Here is a 21,185-nt window from a genome sequence, read left to right on the forward strand (position 1 = left end):
CTTCATTGCATCAAAATTGTGGCATAAATTCTGGTGTAAAGTAAGACAACTAATGATTGGTCTAAACTTAGACTAGACAGACTAAATATCTGCCAGATTTATCAAACTATCCTGAGCCACTGTAATACATCTGGTGTATTTTTAGAATGTCTATGTATTAGTAAAGCTGGGTCATACATATGATATATATGCTGGTAGCCTACAGTTACCACTAAAGTGACCATACGAGCTAAAAGGGTGTTATGAAAGCAGCATAAAAACAGCTGCCTTGTGTGTCGTCAGCTACCTGATCACCTCTGGAAACCATAACTAAACATGATCCAAGGATAAGTGAGTCCCAGAGGTGAGGCCTGCATCTATTAGACATATAATGTGGATATGAAATAAATGTCCAGATGGAAATAATCCCTAATTATTGTACTGAGCAAAATCACCAGGGGAAAAGTTGCAAAAGGCTGTAAAGGCATCTTGGCCCTAATACTTTTTATTCATTTATGACTACATTTGGGCCACTTCCTTCCTGTTTATTTTGCTGGAATCAAGAGAATGGACCAAGTCCAGCAATATTATGTGGGAAGAGGCTTGAAACGTAGTCACTAGTTGACTACACTTAGGACATTAAAGTAAATGGACCTTTGCTATAGTGTACATCAGCATCCCTTTTTTGACAGGATGTTACATACCTGGGCTCACATGTCCTGATCCTTGTAATTATACTGTTGGTAAATATGCTCCCCCTCAGCCCTGGCCGATTATTAATAGGTCGCTGTGTATGCATATATATACCCTGAGCCTTGGTAAGGTATGCTCACACATAATTTATATGCTGCAGATTTTATGCTACAGATCTTATGGTGTATGTTCACATGCTTTATTGCATTGTATTTATTACCTTTGCATTGTGACATCACTCTTTATTATTCCTGCACTGTGATATTTTGTACAGTATATGATTTATGACATATATTGATGTAGCTGCAATTATCTTTTAATAAAACAAATATAAGAAATCCCAGCTTCAACAATGCTGTGCCAGCCTTATATGGGTATTATGTCTCCATCTACTGGACAAACTCTGTAATGCAACAGGGGTCAGGCCTTGCTCTAACAAGCATTATTTATTTTGACACAATTTGGGTAAAGACAGAAAATAATGGACAGATCCATTTGTTTCTAGTGAGTTCTCACAGCTGATGAGATGTACTTCTCATTTTTCTACCTCAAGACACTGTTTAGAGAGTATTTCTGACAACACTGTAGTAATATATATATATATATATATATATATATATATATATATATATATATATATATACACACACACATATATACTCAAAAAGTACATACATGCACCCTTACTTTTACATACACACATTTTATATATATATATATATATATATATATATATATATACACACACACACACACACCTACAAACATACAACACAATATATGTAAGTACATATATATGGGCCTGTCTGAATTTGCATATATTTCAGACACTATCATTTATGTATTTATGTCTAAACATGTATATATCTATCTATGTGTTCAAGTGACTGTGTTGTATATAAGCTTTTCATGTAAAATTGGTTGCCAATTTTGCTCAAGACGTATAACTTTTCACGTGTTTTTTTTTCTCAAAATTTTAAAGCTTTGTGCAAAACATGCCTTTTTACTGGTTTTCTGGTGGAATCATTTATAAATTCCTTTCAAGATTTTTTTTTTTTTTTTTTTTAAACAGTACTTTTCATTAAAAGTATATATGTTTTTTTAATGTTTTTTTTTTTTTTTGTATAGCGCACACAGATTCCGCAGCACTTCACATAGTTTTTGCCAATTATTGCTCCCTGTGCCCAATAGGGCACACAATCTAAATTCACCTATCTGTATGTTTTTGGGTGTGGGAGGAAACCGGAGTACTCGGAGGAAACCCACACAAACACAGAGAGAATATACAAACTCTTTGCAGATGTTGCCCTTGGTGGAATTTGAACCCAGGACCCCACAGTTAAACTCTATGTAAAAACCCTGTAGAGTTGGGAGGGTTGCTATATTTTTTTTATAGGGCGCCATCTCACCTAAGGTCAGCCCTGTTTCTCTGTTCTTCTCTGTAGGGTCCAGAAGAGAAATGTCACCACAACCCAAAAGAGAATTTTTACACAAATAACATCTGGTCACTGCAGTCAGGGCCGGCGCCAGCACCCGGCATACTCGGGCAAGTGCCTGGGCCCACGGCCGCTCAGGGGGCCCCCGACACTTGCCCGAGCAGTGAGCCAGACGCCCGCCTCATCACCGACCCCCGGACACCTGGGGGGGAGGGTGCTGCTGACCCTGAGTTCGGGTGTGTGTGTGTGGGTTGCTAGAAGGACCTGCTGTGTTTGCTGCAAAGCAATGGGGAAGGACCTCTGGTGATGTCATAAGGGGGCGGGGCTGAGAACGGGAGAGGCTGCATATGGATGAAGGACCTGTGATCATTGTCATGTGACATGAGGGGTCGGGGCTCACTTATACCTTCTTTCTGTATGCTGTGAGTTGTAGTCCTCCTCTTATACCTCCTCCTGTAATGGCCTCTGATCTCCCATAATAACAGGCTGACCATGCTGGGAGTTGTAGTCCTCCTCTTATACCTCCTCCTGTGATGTCCTCTGATCTCCCATAATAACAGGCTGACCATGCTGGGAGTTGTAGTCCTCCTCTTATACCTCCTCCTGTGATGTTCTCTGATCTCCCATAATAACAGGCTGAACATGCTGGGAGTTGTAGTTCCCCCCGGTATACCTCATGTAATGAGGACCCGTCCCCCACCTGGATTAGTGAGTATGGTTTTATTTTTTTATTTTATTGTGTTGAGGGAGAGCAGGGGGCATTTTTATGTGGACAGAGCAGGGGGCATTACTATGGGGGCAGGGGACATTACTATGGGGAGCAGGGGACATTACTATGGGGAGCAGGGGACATTACTATGGGGAGCAGGGGACATTACTATGGGGGCAGGGGACATTACTATTGGGGCAGGGGACATTACTATGGGGAGCAGGGGATATTACTATTGGGGCAGGGGACATTACTATGGGGCAGAGCAGGGGACATTACTATGGGGAGCAGGGGATATTACTATGGGGCAAAGCAGGGGACTGACTATGGGGACAGAGGGCATATTTACCATATAGAGGGCACAGCATTAGGACATTATTACTATATGGGGGGCACAGCACGGGACCTACAAACCTCCTTACTTTACTACACATGACACTAAACAGTGGAGTTACTACTGTATGGGAATCTATGGGTGGTAAAAAGGGAAGAAAGTGGCTGTAAATGTGCGGAGCCTAACATGTTTGTCTGACAGGTCCCGAAGAGATGAATTGTAGCTTGAAGATATCATCATGGAGGTCTGGGCAAGATGGAGAGGAAACGGAGAGCGATCGCCTCAGATCAAAGAAGACGTCACCTGTGAGTTACTGAATTATGTTTTTTTTTTCAGTATTTTGTCAAACTTTATTTGGTAGGTGTGCCCCGAGGTGTGCTATACAAAGGGGCCCGCTGAGGCTCTCTCGCCCAAGGGCCCACAAAAACCTGGAGCCGGCCCTGACTGCAGTAAAATACTGCACCAAAATGTAAAAAAAAAAATAGGCATAAAAATTGCTCAAGGATCTATATGTACACGTGTTATAACTTCGACTGGTATAAGAAGCTATTTATCAATCAGCTAAGACATCAGGAGATACAGGACACATCTGATGCTGTACCCAAGAACACAGCCTAATCATGGGATAAGAGTACAGACTCAGCTCTTAAGGCTCTTTGGCCCTGATCCGAAGATCTTATCTGTGCAATGATAAGGCACTGTATTGAAAGGGTGTATGAATCAGAGAGGCAGACCTGGGCAGCTACAAGGGTGTAAAGGGGAGGAATAAATATCAGGCCCCTCTGTTCTAGGTGTTCTGTGTGTCTCTGCTATCTATATACCAATAGCAAGGTCTTCATTATCATAATACAGCTATTATCAGCATCTGTATTACCCCATGTATACTATCCAAGTCTGATTTTGGCTTTGAGACCCAGGCTCCCCTCGAGCACTGTTGCTCTGTTGTGTCAAAGGTTTCTGTATGCCTTATATCTAGCCCACCGTATAGAGCAATTCATGAAGACACAGAAATATGTCAGACAGGCATTTTACATTCTGCATAAATATTACAGCACCCAAGGCCTTCATGTTCATCTGAATCCAGACTCTTGGCATTTGATCACGGTAGCTGAAGAAGTTGGATGCAGCTCTAAGGCTGCCTCATGGAAAACATGTATAGAGTAGAGATGAGCGAACCTGGAGCCTGCTCGAGTCCATCCGAACCCGAACTTTCGGCATTTGATTAGCGGTGGCTGCTGAAGTTGGATAAAGCCCTAAGGCTATGTGGAAAACATGGATATAGTCATTGGCTGTATCCAAGTTTTCCAGACAACCTTAGACTTTATCCAAGTTTAGCAGCCACTGCTAATGAAATGCCGGTCGTTCAGGTTCGGATGGACTCAAACCCGAACCCGGTTCGCTCATCTCTAGTATAGAGCCATAGGTTGTATGCATGTTTTCATGGGCTTTCTAAGACTGCATCCAACTTCTTGAAACACCATTTATGTGTCAACTAAATTTTCTTTTGCTGGTTAGAAACAAACAAAAAAAAAAAAGTTCTTTTATTTTCTTACTATAACACTATGACCTTTGAAGAGGTCATTCCACAGGGAGCTGCTATTGTCTCCTCTATCTACTGGTGTTACATGACACTACAATGCTAAACAGATGACTTTACAGCAGCCTCCTCTTAAGTCCCTATTACACCAAACGATTATTGGCAGTACTTGACCGATTACCAGTGTAATAGCGCAAGTTAAAAAGACCACCATCAGCCGCACAATGTCAGCTGATCATGGCCTTTTAACATGTTGAAATGGCCCGATCATGACAGCAACAGTCTGATGCACGTCTTCCATGTAACAGGACTAACTTCAAAGGGCCGCATGGGCAATCTAAGGATCGTCCAGGCAGTCCCTCCTGCAGCTCCCTACTCCTCCTTACTTCCTGCCAGTCTGTGTAATAGCACAGGCAGCGAACGGGGAATGAAGAGGAAGCGAGCCCTGACCTTACAATAATATGACCTTTATCACCACAGACAGGAAGTCTCCGCTTAGTTTTAGGCTCAGTGGTGAGATAAAACACTGCAAATTTTCAGGATTATTTTATAATATAGAAAAGTTGAACATTAAAAAAAAAAAAAAAAAAGGTCACCAAAAAGTCTTAAAAAAATATGTTTAACATAAAAACATTATTTAAGCAATAAGTCACTTTATGTTGACACCTTCCATTTAAAGAGAAGATTTATTGAAAGCGGTGATAAGGAAAGGTAAGAAAATGATCTTTATTCTTGGGAACACAACAAGAGGTCAGACAAGAGGCAATTGCTAAAAAAGAATGGTGACCAGATCATCACTGACCATTGCAAGTCTTGTATTTTACATCCTGCGTCATTTGAGACGTTTTAAGAAAATTTTACCCCCTCTATGCGAGAAAAATCTAGCCCAGGTGCACGGAGTAGCAGGCTGTGGCCAGAACCCAACCTTAGACTTGCAGCAGCGATTTAAAGCTAGCCAGCCTAACACATCATGTTTTTTAGCTGGAAATACAGATGGAATTTTAAATAAAATCATCTGCTCATGAGTGTTGGAAGTTATATGACTTTGCAATATAAGTTTATTAAAATAAATGTATAGTTTTTCTATGTATATATATAATCTGTTGACTTCTACCCTTCTGCTGCCATCAACGATTGTGTCAGGAACTTCATGGCTATGTAAGCCCTGCAGTTCCCGATCCCTTGTTTTGATCAAGCTCTGATGCAGAGCGCTATTCAGAGCAGGGTACTTCCCCCCCCCGAGTACTGTATATTGTTATTGGTGTGCTTGCTGCTCACTGCTCGTTTTGCCAGTGGTACTCTATAAAAAATATAAAGTACACAGGGGAAATGGCACCCTGCTCTGTAAAAATAAACTGAAAAAAAAACAAAAACTTTATTAAAGCAATCTATTAGTCTCCAGAGTACCCCAATAAAGTTGTTTCACAGAAACCTTGTCTCCAGAAGTTAAAATTTCTGCACTTTGCATTAACCCCTTAAAGTGACTGTACCACCAGGCCCAGGCTGAAGCACTGGAGGTGGGCCGACCCACCCTTAGTGGGAGGAAACCCCAGCCCCTCTATAACGTGACTCTATTAGAATCAATGGAACCCTATCATAGAGGGGCTGGAGTTTCTTCCCACTAAGGGTGGGTCGGCCCGCCTCCAGTGCTTCAGTCTGGGCCTGGTGGTACAGTCACTTTAAGGCCTGGCCTGAAATGGCCTTAATTGTCCAATTGTCACTTTTGCGGTTTTGTTTTTTCCTCCTCGCCTTCTAAGACCCATAACTCTTTCATTTTTCCACCTACAGGGCCATCAGAGGGCTTGATATTTTCAGGAGCAGGTGTACTTTGTAATGAATTCGGGTGAATTTGGGTAAAAAATTTGATTTCTCAAATTTTGGGGGGGGGGTTCCATGTTTATGTAATGCACTTTACGGTAAAACTGGCATTTTATCTTTATTCTATAGGTCAGTCTGAACACAGCGATATGCATGTTTACATAGGTTTTCTAACGTTTCACTATTTTTATTAGCAGTAAAACTTTTTTTGCAAATAGGCATATTTAAAATGGCCCTATTGTGACTCTTATAGCGCTTTTATTTTTTTACCTATGGGGTCGTATGGGGTGTCATTTTTTGCGTCATGATCTCTAGTCTTTATTAGAAACATTTTTAGAGCAAACGTATTGATCGCTTTTATTAATTTTTTTTTATACATAAAATTTCATTAAAAAAATGTCATTCACTGTGCGGGAATAGTATTATTTTAATAGATCAGACAATTACGCATGCTACGGTATATAATATGTTAATATTAACTTTATTACTTTCTAAGTGTTTTATGTATAAAATGGGAAGGGTGAGTGATTTTCACTTTTATTGGGGGAGGGGCTTTGGGCCATTTTGTAAAACATTTATATATTTTTTTTACACTTTTATAGTTCTCTTAGGAAACTATCACTTAAATACATTGGATCAGTAACACTGATCACTGCTATACCATAGCATAGCAGAGATCAGTGTTATCGGCAATCTTCTGATAGAGCCTGCCTGTGGCAGACTATCAGCAGACCGAAGACCTGACTGCACGGAGGAAGGTAAGAGACCCCCGGCAGTCAGGCCATGCGATCGGGACACAGACACACTGCAGGAGTCCCGATTGCTAAGTGACCGGCGATGCTCCGGTCACTTATACTTAAACACTGCAGCGTGATTGCGGCTTTTAAGGGGTTAATGGCAGGTGAGGGCCTGGCTGCAGATAGCAGGCACAGGCAGTGGGGGCGTAAATGTACGCCCGTGGTCGTTAAGGGGATAAAAAGCTATCTTGACAAACATTTGCTAGACTCACAAGAGACCAGGCAGGAGCACCAGTAGTCAACATGGATGCCAATTAAGGCCCAGCAGTAGCCAACAAGGAGGCAAGGGCAGGCACACCAGTAATCAACCTAGATGCCAGTTAAAGCCTCCAGAAGTAGCCAACATGGAGGCAAGGGCAGGCACACCAGTAGTCAACCTAGATGCCAGTTAAGGCCCAGCAGTAGTCAACAAAGAGGCAAGGGCAGACACAGCAGTAGTCAACATGGAGGCCATGTTTTTTTTTTTTTTTTTGTGTTCTCTCTCTCTCTCTTCGGTCCAGGGGGGGGGGGGGGGGGGGGGGGGGAGGGGGGGATGTTGGTTTGGGGGGTAGTTATAAGTGATTATTGTCCTGAATTGGATATAGGTGATACGTGTTTGATTTCTAAGTTTTGGAATGTATCTCTGGGTAATATTTTTGCTTATTTTGCTATGGAAAATAAAACTTTAAAATAAAAAAATTAAAAAAAAAAACATGGAGGCCAGGCAGGAGCAGTAGTAGCCAACATGGAGGCCAGTACAGGAGCAGTAGTAGTCAACATGGAGGCCAGTACAGGAGCAGCAGTAGTCAACATGGAAGCCATGTTATTTTTTTTTTTTTGTGTTCTCTCTCTCTCTCTTCGGTCCAGGGGGGGGGGGGGGGGGGGGGGATGTTGGTTTGGGGGGTAGTTATAAGTGATTATTGTCCTGAATTGGATATAGGTGATACGTGTTTGATTTCTAAGTTTTGGAATGTATCTCTGGGTAATATTTTTGCTTATTTTGCTATGGAAAATAAAACTTTAAAATAAAAAAAATAAATAAATAAAAAAAAAAAAACATGGAGGCCAGGCAGGAGCAGTAGTAGCCAACATGGAGGCCAGTACAGGAGCAGTAGTAGTCAACATGGAGGCCAGTACAGGAGCAGCAGTAGTCAACATGGAAGCAAGGGCAGGCACAGCAGTAGTCAACATGGATGCCAGTGAAGGCCCCGCAGTAGGCAAGATGGAGGCCAGGCAGGAGTAGCAGTTGTAATGGGGTGACATAAGCAGCAGAAGCAGAATAATGAAGTCCATGGACAGGCGAGAGGTAGCAGCAGCAGCAGGAATGGTGGAATGACCAGTAAGGTCTAGTTCACATATAGGCCATAATAGATGCAGAAAAGGTCCTACATCTTGGTGACAACAGGACCAAATCCTACTCTGTGGTATCAAGAGCAGGTGTCACAAAGTCCATATCAATTCATGTGGCATTCATTTTGATGAAAGTCAGACGTTCCACACTATCACAGGACAATCTGGTTCTCCTGGGACTGACAAAATGACCTGCTGCGCTGAAAACTCACTCGGATGACACTCTCCTGTCCGGCCAGCAGTGTATGTCCAAAGCAAATTCAGCGAGTTGTGGCCAGACATCTAATTTTCCCACCCAGTAGTTCCGGCACATTAGGTGGCAACGTAGAGTCCAAAAACACCTGGACTTGCTGTTTGAGGTGTGCCGCCATGTCCTGCTGCTGTGCGGGTGCTCCTGTTACCCCGGCCTGTGGCTGCATAAAAGCGTGCATCATGGATATCAGGTTCAGACTGGTGCCGCTGCTCAAGCCACCCAAGCTGCTAGAGGAGGATGTGGAGGAGGCAGCGCTGCTGGTGTGGCCCTGGTGGGAATGGCGTAAATGAGAGCGCAGTGTTCCAAAGGCTGCCACTAACTGTGCACCCAGCTCCTCTCTATAATAATTAATTTTTTCCTTCCGTTGGGAAGGGTGAATGAATTCACACAGCTTGTTGCGATACTGTGGGTCCAGTAGTGTGGCCAGCAAGAACTCGTCCCGTTGACGAATCCTTTGCAAGCGTGGGTCAGCCCGAAATCAGCCCGGAAGGAGTCCCCGCCTCTGTCTCCACAGCATACTGCCAAAGGTTACTGCCTCTATCCTCCTCATAGCCCTGCATATCCTCCTCTGGCCCCCCTCTGGTCTGGCAGGAAGGCTCATCTCATTCTCTTCCACCCATCTCCCCTAAGAGTTCCTGTGCGTTCAGGTCCTCCTCCTCCTCAACTTCCTCTCCCTCCTCTTCCGCCAAGCCTTCCTCCAGCGACCCAGGCCACTGAGTCGCATCAGCTCCAGTACATGAAGCATGGGTATGATGGCGCTCAGTCCTGTGTCTTGCCCACTGACCAGAAAGGTGGCCTCCTCAAAGGGCCGTAGCAAGTGGCAAGTGTCACGCATAGGCTGCCACTGCCCGAGCTCCAGGTTACACAGGGGAGTCGCCATGTCCGCCTGGGGAGGGTGTAGTTCCACCACGTGGCGACATCGCAAATAAGTCAATGGTTTTGAAGACCATTCCTCCGCTACAGGTCGAGGAGGATGTGGTGAGAGCGACTTGAATGGCTGAAATGGTTACACAGCTTTCGAGCCATTGACAACACAGTCTGTACATGGGATGAAGACCTTAGAAAGTGTGTAACTATTAGGTTTAAAACATGTGCCATACACGGGGCGTGCCTCATACCTCCTCGACGCAGCTCCCATTGTCACCACCGTCCCAACTTTAAGATGGCGTGGAGTCAGCTACAAGAGGATTTCAGTCTCCAGCAGGCGGTGCAGCTCTTCCACTGTGTGTCTCCTTTCACCCAGACAGGCTAGGTGCAGCACAGCATGATACCTCCGTGCTACACCCAAGTGGTACAAGGGTGGAACACTGGCGGTTGAGGAGGTTTTGGACCTACTGTAGGAGGTGGAGGAGGACCGCGACACAGGAACCTTGCTGTGACAACAGGGTGGTGTCATCGCCCTTCCCTGGCCAAGTTGCTGGGGGTCCACCGGCCATATTACATTTACCCACTGAGCAGTAATGGACATATACTGCCCTTGCCCGTAATTACAGCTCCAGATGTCTGTGGTTAAATTTACATGTCTGCTCACTGAATGGCTCAGCGAGTCAGCAACCTTTTCGCGAACATTGCTATACATGGCCGGGATAGCTGTGTTGGAAAAGTAGTGTCGACTCAGCACCTTCCACCGAGTCGACAACTTTAAACGGCAGAGCCTGGAGCACCAGCAACTTGGCCAGGTGGTCATTCAGCTTGACTGCTGCGGGATTGCTGGGTGCATATGTCTGCCTCCTTTATAGGGACTCCATGATGCCAGGCTGCCTACTGCTAACAACACAGGGGCCAACAGCCGAAGAAGGGAGTGAAGCCACACTCCCTTCCACAGAGGAGGTCTGACTCTGTGAAAGGCCCCCCTGACTACTGCTGCTTCCTGCTGCACACTATCAGAAGGGTCCAAGTATAGAAATTGTCTATATATAGCACTTTTTTAAAGATATTATGCAATACACCTGCACCAGGTATTTTTGTCTCTCAGGATAAGACGGATGTGATATACACACACTATCAGAAGGGTCCAAGTATAGAAATTGTCTATATATATATATATATATATATAATCACTTTTTTTTAAGATATTATGCTATACACCTGCACCAGGTATATTTGTCTCTCAGGATAAGACGGATGTAATATACACACTATCAGAAGTATAGTACTTGTATACCTGCACAGCACGTTTTGGTTCCGTGCACCCTTTGCTGTCCTATGCCTAATCTATCTATCTTTCACCCTCTATATATTTCTCTCTCAATCACTAGATGTTTCTCCTCTTCGCATTCCTAATCTTTCCTTTCCTTTCCTACAATATCTTCTCAGTAGTCTGTAGTACACAAGAGCAGCAGCACCAGCAGATTTTTGTCAATGACAAGCTCTGTGCACCGCTAACAGTATGCTTCCTCTCTCTCTCTCTATCTACACACTGCGTGGTGCGGTCATGTGACCGCTCCTCTTAAAGCAATACCGACGTCACACAGGGGGTGGGCTAGTGCAAGACCCCTGCTGATTGGATGTGTTCCGGGCATCATGGGAAAGCGCTTTTCCCGCCCGGAACACTTCCTGCTTTCTAGAATGGAGTCTGCAATTTTAGAAAGCAAGAAAAAAAAAAAAAAATCGGAGCGGATTTCCAAAAATCCAAATCAGATCGGACTCGGATTTTTGGAAAAATTCGAACCAGATCCCATACCGGCCAAACTGGTTCGCTCATCTCTAGTGCTGATACATAGATGAAGTACAGATATGGTAGGTTTATTTTTTATTTTTTTTATTTAAATTTTTAACATTTGAAATACATGGCAATCAACTTAGCCATCTGCCCATTTATCATATTTGCCATACGGTGGGTGCTAGCCCAGTGCGGTCTTATTGTGATGGCTTTAGACAGCGAATGTTGTCTCAGCAGTGGCAATGTTTTCCCCCTGGTTCAGACGTAAGAGGCCGAGGTAGATGTAAGGGACCTACTGCTTCCAACCAAGGCTGCAGTCGTAATTGTTTATAGGCAAGATATGGCGTAGGGGTCCCGGTTATTCCAGCTGGCGTTCCATGTGCTGATGCATAAAAGTTGTACCTGATTTTGAACCCAAACCAGACCCACTTTATGATCACACATGGTGTATGTAGTATCATAGTCTTTGCCATCGCAGTAGGCAGATCTTTGTAGCTGGCACACTGCTAGACTGTTGTTAAGTTCTGCCGCTGCCTTGGGGCACCTGTTGAGTGACTGTTTTTTCATTAACACCAGTATGAAGTGTTGCTCTACTTCTCCCCCTTTTTGCCTCTGAAATGACGAGCTGTGGATGGGACCTGACACTGGCTGGGTGCAACAAATACATCTTCATCCCCTCATGATGATGATGACATCTGGGGAGTGAGATTTCACTTTTGTCATAGGCTTCCTCTCCCTTGCTTTCCTGACTGCTTTTTGGCCTAAAAACCCCTGGAGTCTCAATGCTGCCTTCCAATCACTGACTGACCTGACATTCCTCCCAAAAAATTTTTGAGTACAGCAGCTGAGAGTCTGGGGGGGGGGGGGGGGAGCGCTAGTTTTGAAAGAAGCTCTTGTGCTGACGTCCCTAAAAGCTGACATGCGGCAAAGACACGACATGAGATGGGGCAGAGGAAACGTCCTGTCCTTGGCATGGCTTAGTTAGGACCCTTCTGATGATTGCTGGCTCTGGGATTGACTACTCACTGCCATGGAGCTGGAACTCCGAAGGATCTTTTCCACAATACCAAGCGAGCTAGGATGGCCACTACTACGACCCAATGTTACGCCACTTCCACACCCTTGACTGCTACCTCTTTCGCTGGAATTGTTGAAAAGGGCCAGACTTCTTTAGACACTTAGGGTACTATTTCACGGGCCGAGCAGGGCCCGATCAACGATGTAAACGAGCGCCGATCTGCTAGATCGCCGCTCGTTTACTGGGCCTATTCCATGGCCCGATGATCGTTGAGCGAGGGCTGCAGGGACATCGTTACCGATGTCCTTGCAGCCCTTGCAGTATACATTACCTGTCAGGTCTTGTCACTCAGCCAATCACAGGCAGCGGGGGTGCCGGCCTGTGATTGGCTGAGCGCTCCGTCATCTGACAGGCCATTCTGAGGCTAAAGCGCGCGGGACCCGGAGAGGAAGACTGAGCGGAGGAGAAGCCCTGCAGGTAATGTATGCTGCTGCTGCTTCTCAAATCGTTGGTCGCCTGCCGTGCACCGCTATTCAACCGTAGCGATGCGCGGTGGGGGAACGATTATTTTAGGTCTGGCCCTAAATGAACAATCAGCCGATGACACGATCATCGGCTGATCGTTCTCTCTATTTCACCGAGCGATAATTGGCTGAATCGGGATGGTTCGGCCGATTATCGTTACTGTGGAATAGGGCCCTTAGACATCCTTGCAGAGGACAATTTATTGCAACACAAGAGGAGGTGAAAGGCTACTTGAAGGGTGATTAAAACATGTTAAATGGTTTATTACCAAGGGTTAGCGTGTCATCATAACAGGATGAGGTGCTGGAGGCACATGATGAGCTGCCTGAATACTGGCTCCGAATGAACCTAAGAGTACAAAGTGGTGTGACCTCCATTCGGCGTTGTTGCCGCACTACCGAAAGGGGGATAAGGGCTTAGCTAATGTGAACCAGATGTTCATGACAAACAAACATCAAATTAAATTGAAAATGAACTATTGAAAAATGTAAATTAAAATCAAATTGAAAAGAAATTGAATTTAAAAATTAAACTTAAACTTCAAATTAATCTGAAATTGAATAAAAAAATAAAATTAAACTTCTAATTGATTTGAATTAAATTGAACTGAAATAAAATTGATTGGCATTTAAATTGATGCCACTTAAATAACTGGGAAGACAAAGGGTCCAATTACACAGAAAGATTATCTGACAGATTATCTGCGAAAGATTTGAAGCCAAAACCAGAAATGGATTTGAAAAGAGGAGAAATCCACTCTTTCCCTTATGACCTGATCTCTGTTTATAGTCTGTTTCTGGCTTTGGCCTCAAATCTTTGGCAGATAATCTGTCAGATAATCTTTCTGTATAAATGGACCCAAAGGTTGCCACACTAGGGGAGGTGAAAGGGTAGTGGAGGGGGGATTGGAACTTTTTATGGATTTGGAATATTATATTAGGAAGCTTTCCGATTTTATGCTGCTGATCCACCAATCTCCACTACTGTCCATAGTGGAAATTGAATCATAGTGGAAATTGAACACTGTATAGAAGAACGTCAGTAATTGATTACAACATATAATGAACATGCTCATTATTTACCACCTGCCTTTGCAAAATACAGACTTAAAAAAAAAAAAAAAAAAAAAAAAACTGTTCATGCATTGTTTTATTTTCACTCAAAATTATTGTCATATTTAGCTTTTATTTTACTGTGTGTGAACCTAGCCTAAATTTAAAATCTGGATGACCCCTAAATGAAGAGAATAAATTGAATCCATATATCTCTAAACACAGCAAATCACTAGTCTATTTAACAAATCAGAGCTGGAGGAAAAAGCACTGCATAGCACATTGCTTCATGTTTCCCTGGCAGGGTGTCAGGAAAAGACCATTACATCACCATTCCACTTTAATAAATGTTTAACACCTTCTATTCCCTTCAGCATTTGAGAACCTGAAAAGTTTCACAGATTAAGGCCACTTCTGGTTTAGTATTTTTTTTTCATAAGCCATAATGTAGCCATTAAAATCAACAATTCCAGACAGACCTCATAATGGAGTTTGTTAGGTCCCTGTCAGGGTTCTGTTATTTTTCACAGCAAGAACGGTCATGAAGCGTTCTCTATATTTGCCATCCAAAATAACAAAATCATAAAATCCCTCACATGAACAAAACCACCACAAAAAAAAACAAAAACATAAAAGGAATTCAAAGACTACAATTTTTTTAAAAAACTTGGAGAGATTTCTCACTAGACACACTACACACTATTTTGAGCCTTAAAAAAGGGTCTGTTTTCTCAGGCAATGTCAGTCTCAAACTTTCAGATGTGTTCTTTCGGCATTTGAAACGTTTGAGTGTTTTGTAGCATTTTTAGATTTTTGTTCCAGACTTTTTTGACACAGCAAATGCTATTCAGACCCCTTGTTTTTTGGTGGACAGCCTAAAAGCTGCAAAAAAGTTAAAAAAAAAAAAAAAAAATCATTTCTGTCCGAGACAGGAACTGTCCAGAGTAGGAGAGGTTTTCTAAGGGGATTTGCTGATGTAAACAGTTCCTGTCTCCGCCAGAGATGTCAGCAGAGAGCAGTGTGTCATACTGAAAAGAAATTTCCCGAGGACATACAGCAGCATATAAGTACTTGAAGACTGGAGATTTTTGAATAGAAGTAAATTACAAAAATATATAACTTTCTGAAACCAGCTGATTTGAAAGAAAAAGATTTTTCCTGGATATCCCCTTTAAAGGGGTATTCCCCCCAAGAGCTAAAAAAATGTATTGCTCCCAAACCTAGCTGGCCTTACTCACCATGTCCCCCTGAGAATTTTGAGCCGTCTCCCATCTTTCTAGCTGCTGCCGTTCCTGAGTTACAAGTTTTTCTAAAAGCCAATCTATATTCAAGATAGGAAACTACATTTCCCATCATGCAATGCTTATGCCTGATAATGGCGATGTAGCAGAGCTGAGACAATGAAGGAGATGATGACAGTGTAGCAGAGCTGAGATGGCGGTGTCGGTGTAGCAAAGCTGAGTTGGAAGTGACATTGTAGCAGAGCTGAGTTGGGGGAACGGTGTAGCAGAGCTGGGTTGGCGGTGACTGTGTAGCAGAGCTGAGTTGGGGATGACGGCGTAGCAGAGCTGAGTTGGCGGTGACGCGGCGATTGAGAGGGTGGAGCTTGTCGCGGGCGATTGCGGGGGCGGAGCTTGTCGCGGGCGATTGCGGGGGCGGAGCTTGTCGCGGGCGATTGCGGAGGCGGAGCTTGTCGCGGGCGATTGCGGGGGGCGGAGCTTGTCGCGGGCGATTGCGGGGGGCGGAGCTTGTCGCGGGCGATTGGGGGGGGCGGAGCTTGTCGCGGGCGATTGGGGGGGGGCGGAGCTTGCCGCGGGCGATTGCGGGGGGCGGAGCTTGCCGCGGGCGATTGCGGGGGGCGGAGCTTGCCGCGGGCGATTTCGGGGGTGCGAAGCTTGCCGCGGGCGATTGCGGGAGGGCGGAGCTTGCCGCGGGCGATTGCGGGGGGGGGGGGGGGGGATTACGGAGCTTGCCGCGGGCGATTGCGGGGGCGGAGCTTGCCGCGGGCGATTGCGGGGGTGAGGAGCTTGCCGCGGGCGATTGCGGGGGTGAGGAGCTTGCCACGGGCGATTGCGGGGGTGAGGAGCTTGCCGCGGGCGATTGCGGGGGTGAGGAGCTTGCCGCGGGCGATTGCGGGGGTGAGGAGCTTGCCGCGGGCGATTGCGGGGGTGAGGAGCTTGCCGCGGGCGATTGCGGGGGTGAGGAGCTTGCCCCGGGTGAGTGCGGAGGCTATGCCAGGGGTGAGTGAGGGATGCCACGGGTGATTGTGGGGCGGGGGGCTGTGTGCTGCGGGTGAGTGCTGGATGGTGGGGAGGCTCTGGACACAGGGGTGAGCTCTGGGCTGGGGGTGACCCAGTGGCTGCTGTTAGAGAGGGAGACAGTGACAGCTGCAGTGATCACTGTCTCACTCTGTAACAGCAGCCACCCCATCAGTGTTCTCAGTCACTTCACTGTGCTGGGACTGAGGACAGGTGATGCCGACACGGAGGGTGGGGGCCCGGAGCAGGGAGTGTGTCGGTGTGGACTGAGGTCTGATGATTCTATGCAATCCGTGGAGGTGAATGCAGCTGGATAACAGCAAAACTGTGCAGAATCCATAATAACTGTATATTGGAAAGATGGAAAGCTACGGGTGGGCAGCGTATTAATGCAAAAATAATTTTGGGGGGGATACCCCTTTAAACCTGTCAGCAACCTACACACTAACTCTTAGGGTATGTGCACACTATGGAATACGCAGAGACTTCAAGCGGATTCCGCTGCGTATCTTCTGCTTGAAGTTCCGCCCGTCCCATAGACTAAATGATATTCTCTGGCGAATTCCGCCGTCCATCCAAAGAATTGACATGTCAATTCTTCAGGTGGACGGCAGATTTTGCCGGCGAAGATCACTGAGTCTATGGGTCAAGCGGAGGCCGTACAGCAGAATCCGCTTGAAGTCTCTGTGCGTATTCTGTAGTGTGCACATACCCTTATACCAATAAAGTGCCTATAGGGCTCAGAACATCAACCTTTCTAAAACAGTAAGGATGCTGTTCATACGCTTCAGAAAAAAAATCATGAGAATTTGCTTTGCCACTTTGGCAGGCATTGAGGGTAGCTTCACACGTACCAGATCTGCAGCGGATTTCAAGCTGCAAGTTTGGCTGCCTGATTGGCTGATGGGTAGCGAGGGAAGCCGGGAGCATCACACACAGCCGCGGCGCCGAGCAGTTAATGTATGCTCAGGGCCGGGGCAGAGTCCCATACAGGCAGCGGATCCACTGCGTGTATGGGACCCATTGAGCTTCACACTACAGGAGCTGCAGCGGATTTCGCTGCAAACTCGCAGCGTGAAATCCGCTGCGGATCCGGTATGTGTGAAGCTACCCTAAAGGAGTATTATCTCAATTAACATACATAAACTTGTAGGATTCGTCAAGATACTGTATATATTTTTGTAAATACATTTATTTAGCAAGCTTGCCGCCTCCTCCTGATATGCTGCTTTTTCCCTTCCATTTGTTGACAGCTTGTTGACCACCACTTTGCTCTTAAAACAGTATTCTGGCTGGTGTAAATATAGCTATAGTATAGATGTTTAGATATAGATATATAGATATATATATACATACATACATACATATATACACAGTGATACCTTGGTTTAAGAGTAACTTGGATTAAGAGCGTTTTGGTTTAAGAGCTCACAGTTTTTCAAAATTGTGACTTGGTTTAAGAGCATTGCTTTGGTTTAAGAGCTCCCTGTACTGGGTGGGAGGCAGAGCGGGGGAGGGGCATGGTCTGCACAGGGTGGTACTGTACTCTGACCCAGGAAGTCTCCCTCACCTTCCAAATCATAGCAGATCCACTTCAGGCTGGGGCTTTCATTAGGGGACAGGACTGTGGGGGTAATCTCTCCATAGCTGTAACCCCTCTCTCCCCAGAGAGCGCTGCATTTATGTGCCCACATCTGCCCTGCTCATTCCTTCATGCTCCCTGCAGTCTGTCAGCCTTTGCGTTTCCCATCCTCACCATTATAGGGATCTGCATCCTGTATCTACAAATCACATATTATACTATATACACCAGCCAAATCAGCAGAGTGGTGGTCTGTAACCTAGACAATGAGCTGTCAACAATAGGGGGGGGAATGAGCAGCATATTAGGAGAAGAAGACAGGTTTGCTAAAAGAATGTATTTGCAAAAATATTCGACTTGACAAATCCTACAAGCACAACTATATTAGCTGAGATGGGAATAAACCTTAGGCTGTATTCACACATGTTGCAGTTTCATTGCAGTACTGTTTTCACTAAAATGATGCAGTACCGTGACAGTACAGCAACAGTATACTGCAATGAAACGATGTGTGCAACATGACAGCACCTGTTACTGAGCATTTTAGGGACTTGTAGATAATGCATTAACCCACTATAGTAGCCTCAATACTTTCAAACCAGAGGTAGACTATAACTATTTGGGTCATATAGTACAGTAGAATAATTTGGATTTTATCTGTATTTGCAAGGAAAATAAAATAGAATACATTAGCTGAAGCACCCATCCTTTTCTAAGATTCCCTTTTTTATTACCCGCATATACAGGCCGTAGGTTTCCAGGTCTATTGGTAGTAAAATGCAGTCACCCGGGAGAGGAAAGGAAGCAGAGAGAGGAGTGAAGGAGTGAGTTGAAAAGGTGAGAGAGCTTGTTTGAAGTAACACGTGAATGTAATAAAAGAGAATTGAAGATTAAGATGGATTCCTGAGCCAGGTTTCTTGTTTTTTGTCCCCAGCTGTTCATAGGTCGGCATTAGGAAGGAGACTGTGATATCTCTTCAGGTACAGAAGTAATTTGATTCCTCTTCTGCTCCGAAATAAGGGCGAGAATTGTGAAAATGTCCCTCTCTAGGAAACAATTTCTTTCAGTGTCTTAACTATCCTACAACCTCAGTTGGAATGTAGACTGCGAGATTCAATCCATGCTAATTAAGTGTAATACAAGCCTGTAGTATTTAGGAAAAAAAGAAATGTCACTTCTAGGGCAGCCGAGTGATGGGAGCTTTTACTGCTGCACAGATTTCTGTACTGAAGACTGAAGAAAAAGCTATGCAATATAGCCAAAATCTGAGCCCAATATGTGGTGTACGGCAGGAAAAATACTCATCTGCTATCTCACCCCACAACCAGCAATAAGGAGCATCCCCACAAGTCACCCTCTAGAGAAATAATAGTGGTAACAATGGTCAGTATGAGGCTCTTCTATGTCGATCAGGCAATAATAGGTTTCAGGAAATTTGTATCAAAGTAAAAAACACTAGTTGGGTTGGAATGTATGGAAAAAAAACTGAGCTGCTTAACATTTGCTCTATATTCTAGGGGACAGAAGAGCAGTGAACCCAGAGCAAGCGAGTAAAATGGGTCCTGTCATAGAAAACAAACACTTTTGACATGCTACAGATACATCAGTCAGGGTCTTACTGCTGAGAACCCTGCGATTAGGAGAACAAGCCAAGAAAAGCACATGGCAGTGTATTTCACTCCCTGACTCGCAGCGATCTCTATCCAGGCAGCTCCATTGGAAGTTTTTGGGCAGAGACGATTGACAGTGGGGAAGTGAAATGCCAAAAGTTTTTCATTTATGACAGGTACACTTTAAGGGGTATTTTAAATAAACATTTTTATAAAGATTTCTGCTCAGGGTTCTGTAAATTAGAGAAAAAAAAACATATACTTCCCTGCCTCATTCCAGTGCCACAGTTGATGCGGTATTGGTTCCCACTGCATTTCTGTGTATCAGTGTCTCAACAAGGACCTGCTCGCTTAGCCAATCAGTGGCCACAACAGTCTCCCGCCTCAGCCACTGGCTGGGAAAGCAGGTCCTTGTACGTATGTTCTTTTCTATTTTGCAGGAAACCTTACTAAAAAATCCTCTAGGATATTCCTATATCCTAAACAGAGCTAGCAGCCACCTTTCATTGGAGAGGAGAGGGCCTTACTCTAGGTATGAGTAAGGCCCTTTGGCCGAAACGCATCAGCTAAGCTGTTAAATCTGTATTTTATGTGAAGACCGAATAAAATATTATGGATGGAATTCTGGTCTGCTGGCCTCTATCATATAAACTGTGCAACTGCTATGGGGCTAATGAATCATTATGGGCCATTCAACCCACTAAGAGTAGGAGACAAACATCCGCCACCTCAGATTTGCAATGTTATAAATGTCACTTGCCTAGAAAAAAAAGATACTATACACCAGAAATTGGTTGACATTATTGGGAACTGTGGATAATGGAATCTAGAAATGCAATATCCACTGCTAAGGGCCAAGGATGGTTATCATCTCCATTCTCCTACAAGACACTTTGAGGATGACACTTAGAATAAAGATAAATAAATGCAAAATAAAACTTGCACTGAAAACGCTCTGCATGTAAATTCACATACCATATTTTCAGCTGCATGTTTTTTTGTTTTTTTTGCACAAAAACCAGAAGGAAGAAAGCCAAAAACACACTGCATCCCAGATGTAGCTGAAAACACTGTACGTGTGAAAGTACTCTTAAAGCGGATTTTCAATGCGTGCAAAGATCTAAGTCTTGAAATGAAGAAGATAAGTTAGAGAAAGAGCGAGGTACAGATGCAGTGATTACCTGGGAAACAGGTGGTCAGGTGCTCCATTAGTGCTTCTTGCGTGACAGGTTTCCTTGCAGAGTTCATAGCTGAAATGGCCAAGCAAAGGATTTCCCCAAGAGGGATAAACTGTGACTGGCTGATTGGGGACATACTGATGGGCGAAACATCACCTGCGCAGAAGAAAAAAAATGACGTCATATAAAGTGTTGACAATAAGAAGGTACACAAGAAACATACCTGAATCATTCATACACTAGGCACCACAGTCACGGATTACATAGAAATATTTCATTGTACAAGTGACAAATCCACCGCTCCCTGATGAATCCCTTCATTCACTTTAAGTTGCAGCAATATACAAGCAGGGCCAGGGAAGGAAATGTTATGTGGGCTGCTCTTGGAGGAGAGGATTAGAATAATTTACAAGCA

At 44.6% G+C, this 21,185-nt stretch overlaps 1 protein-coding gene across 8 annotated transcripts in view; it reads right to left on the reverse strand.

Annotated features, from left to right (window-relative positions):
- The window catches only part of STOX2 (storkhead box 2), a 161,509-nt gene that overhangs the window by 23,234 nt on the left and 117,090 nt on the right, over nt 1–21,185 (reverse strand). For all 8 annotated transcript variants that reach the window (XM_069977754.1, XM_069977755.1, XM_069977760.1 and 5 more), the window contains exon 2: nt 20,774–20,926. In XM_069977754.1, the coding sequence (XP_069833855.1) occupies nt 20,774–20,926 (153 nt within the window). The remainder of the gene's footprint in view (nt 1–20,773; nt 20,927–21,185) is intronic.

Source organism: Dendropsophus ebraccatus, chromosome 7 (genome assembly GCF_027789765.1).
Source record: "Dendropsophus ebraccatus isolate aDenEbr1 chromosome 7, aDenEbr1.pat, whole genome shotgun sequence".
In the NCBI taxonomy this organism is placed as follows: Eukaryota; Metazoa; Chordata; class Amphibia; order Anura; family Hylidae; genus Dendropsophus; species Dendropsophus ebraccatus.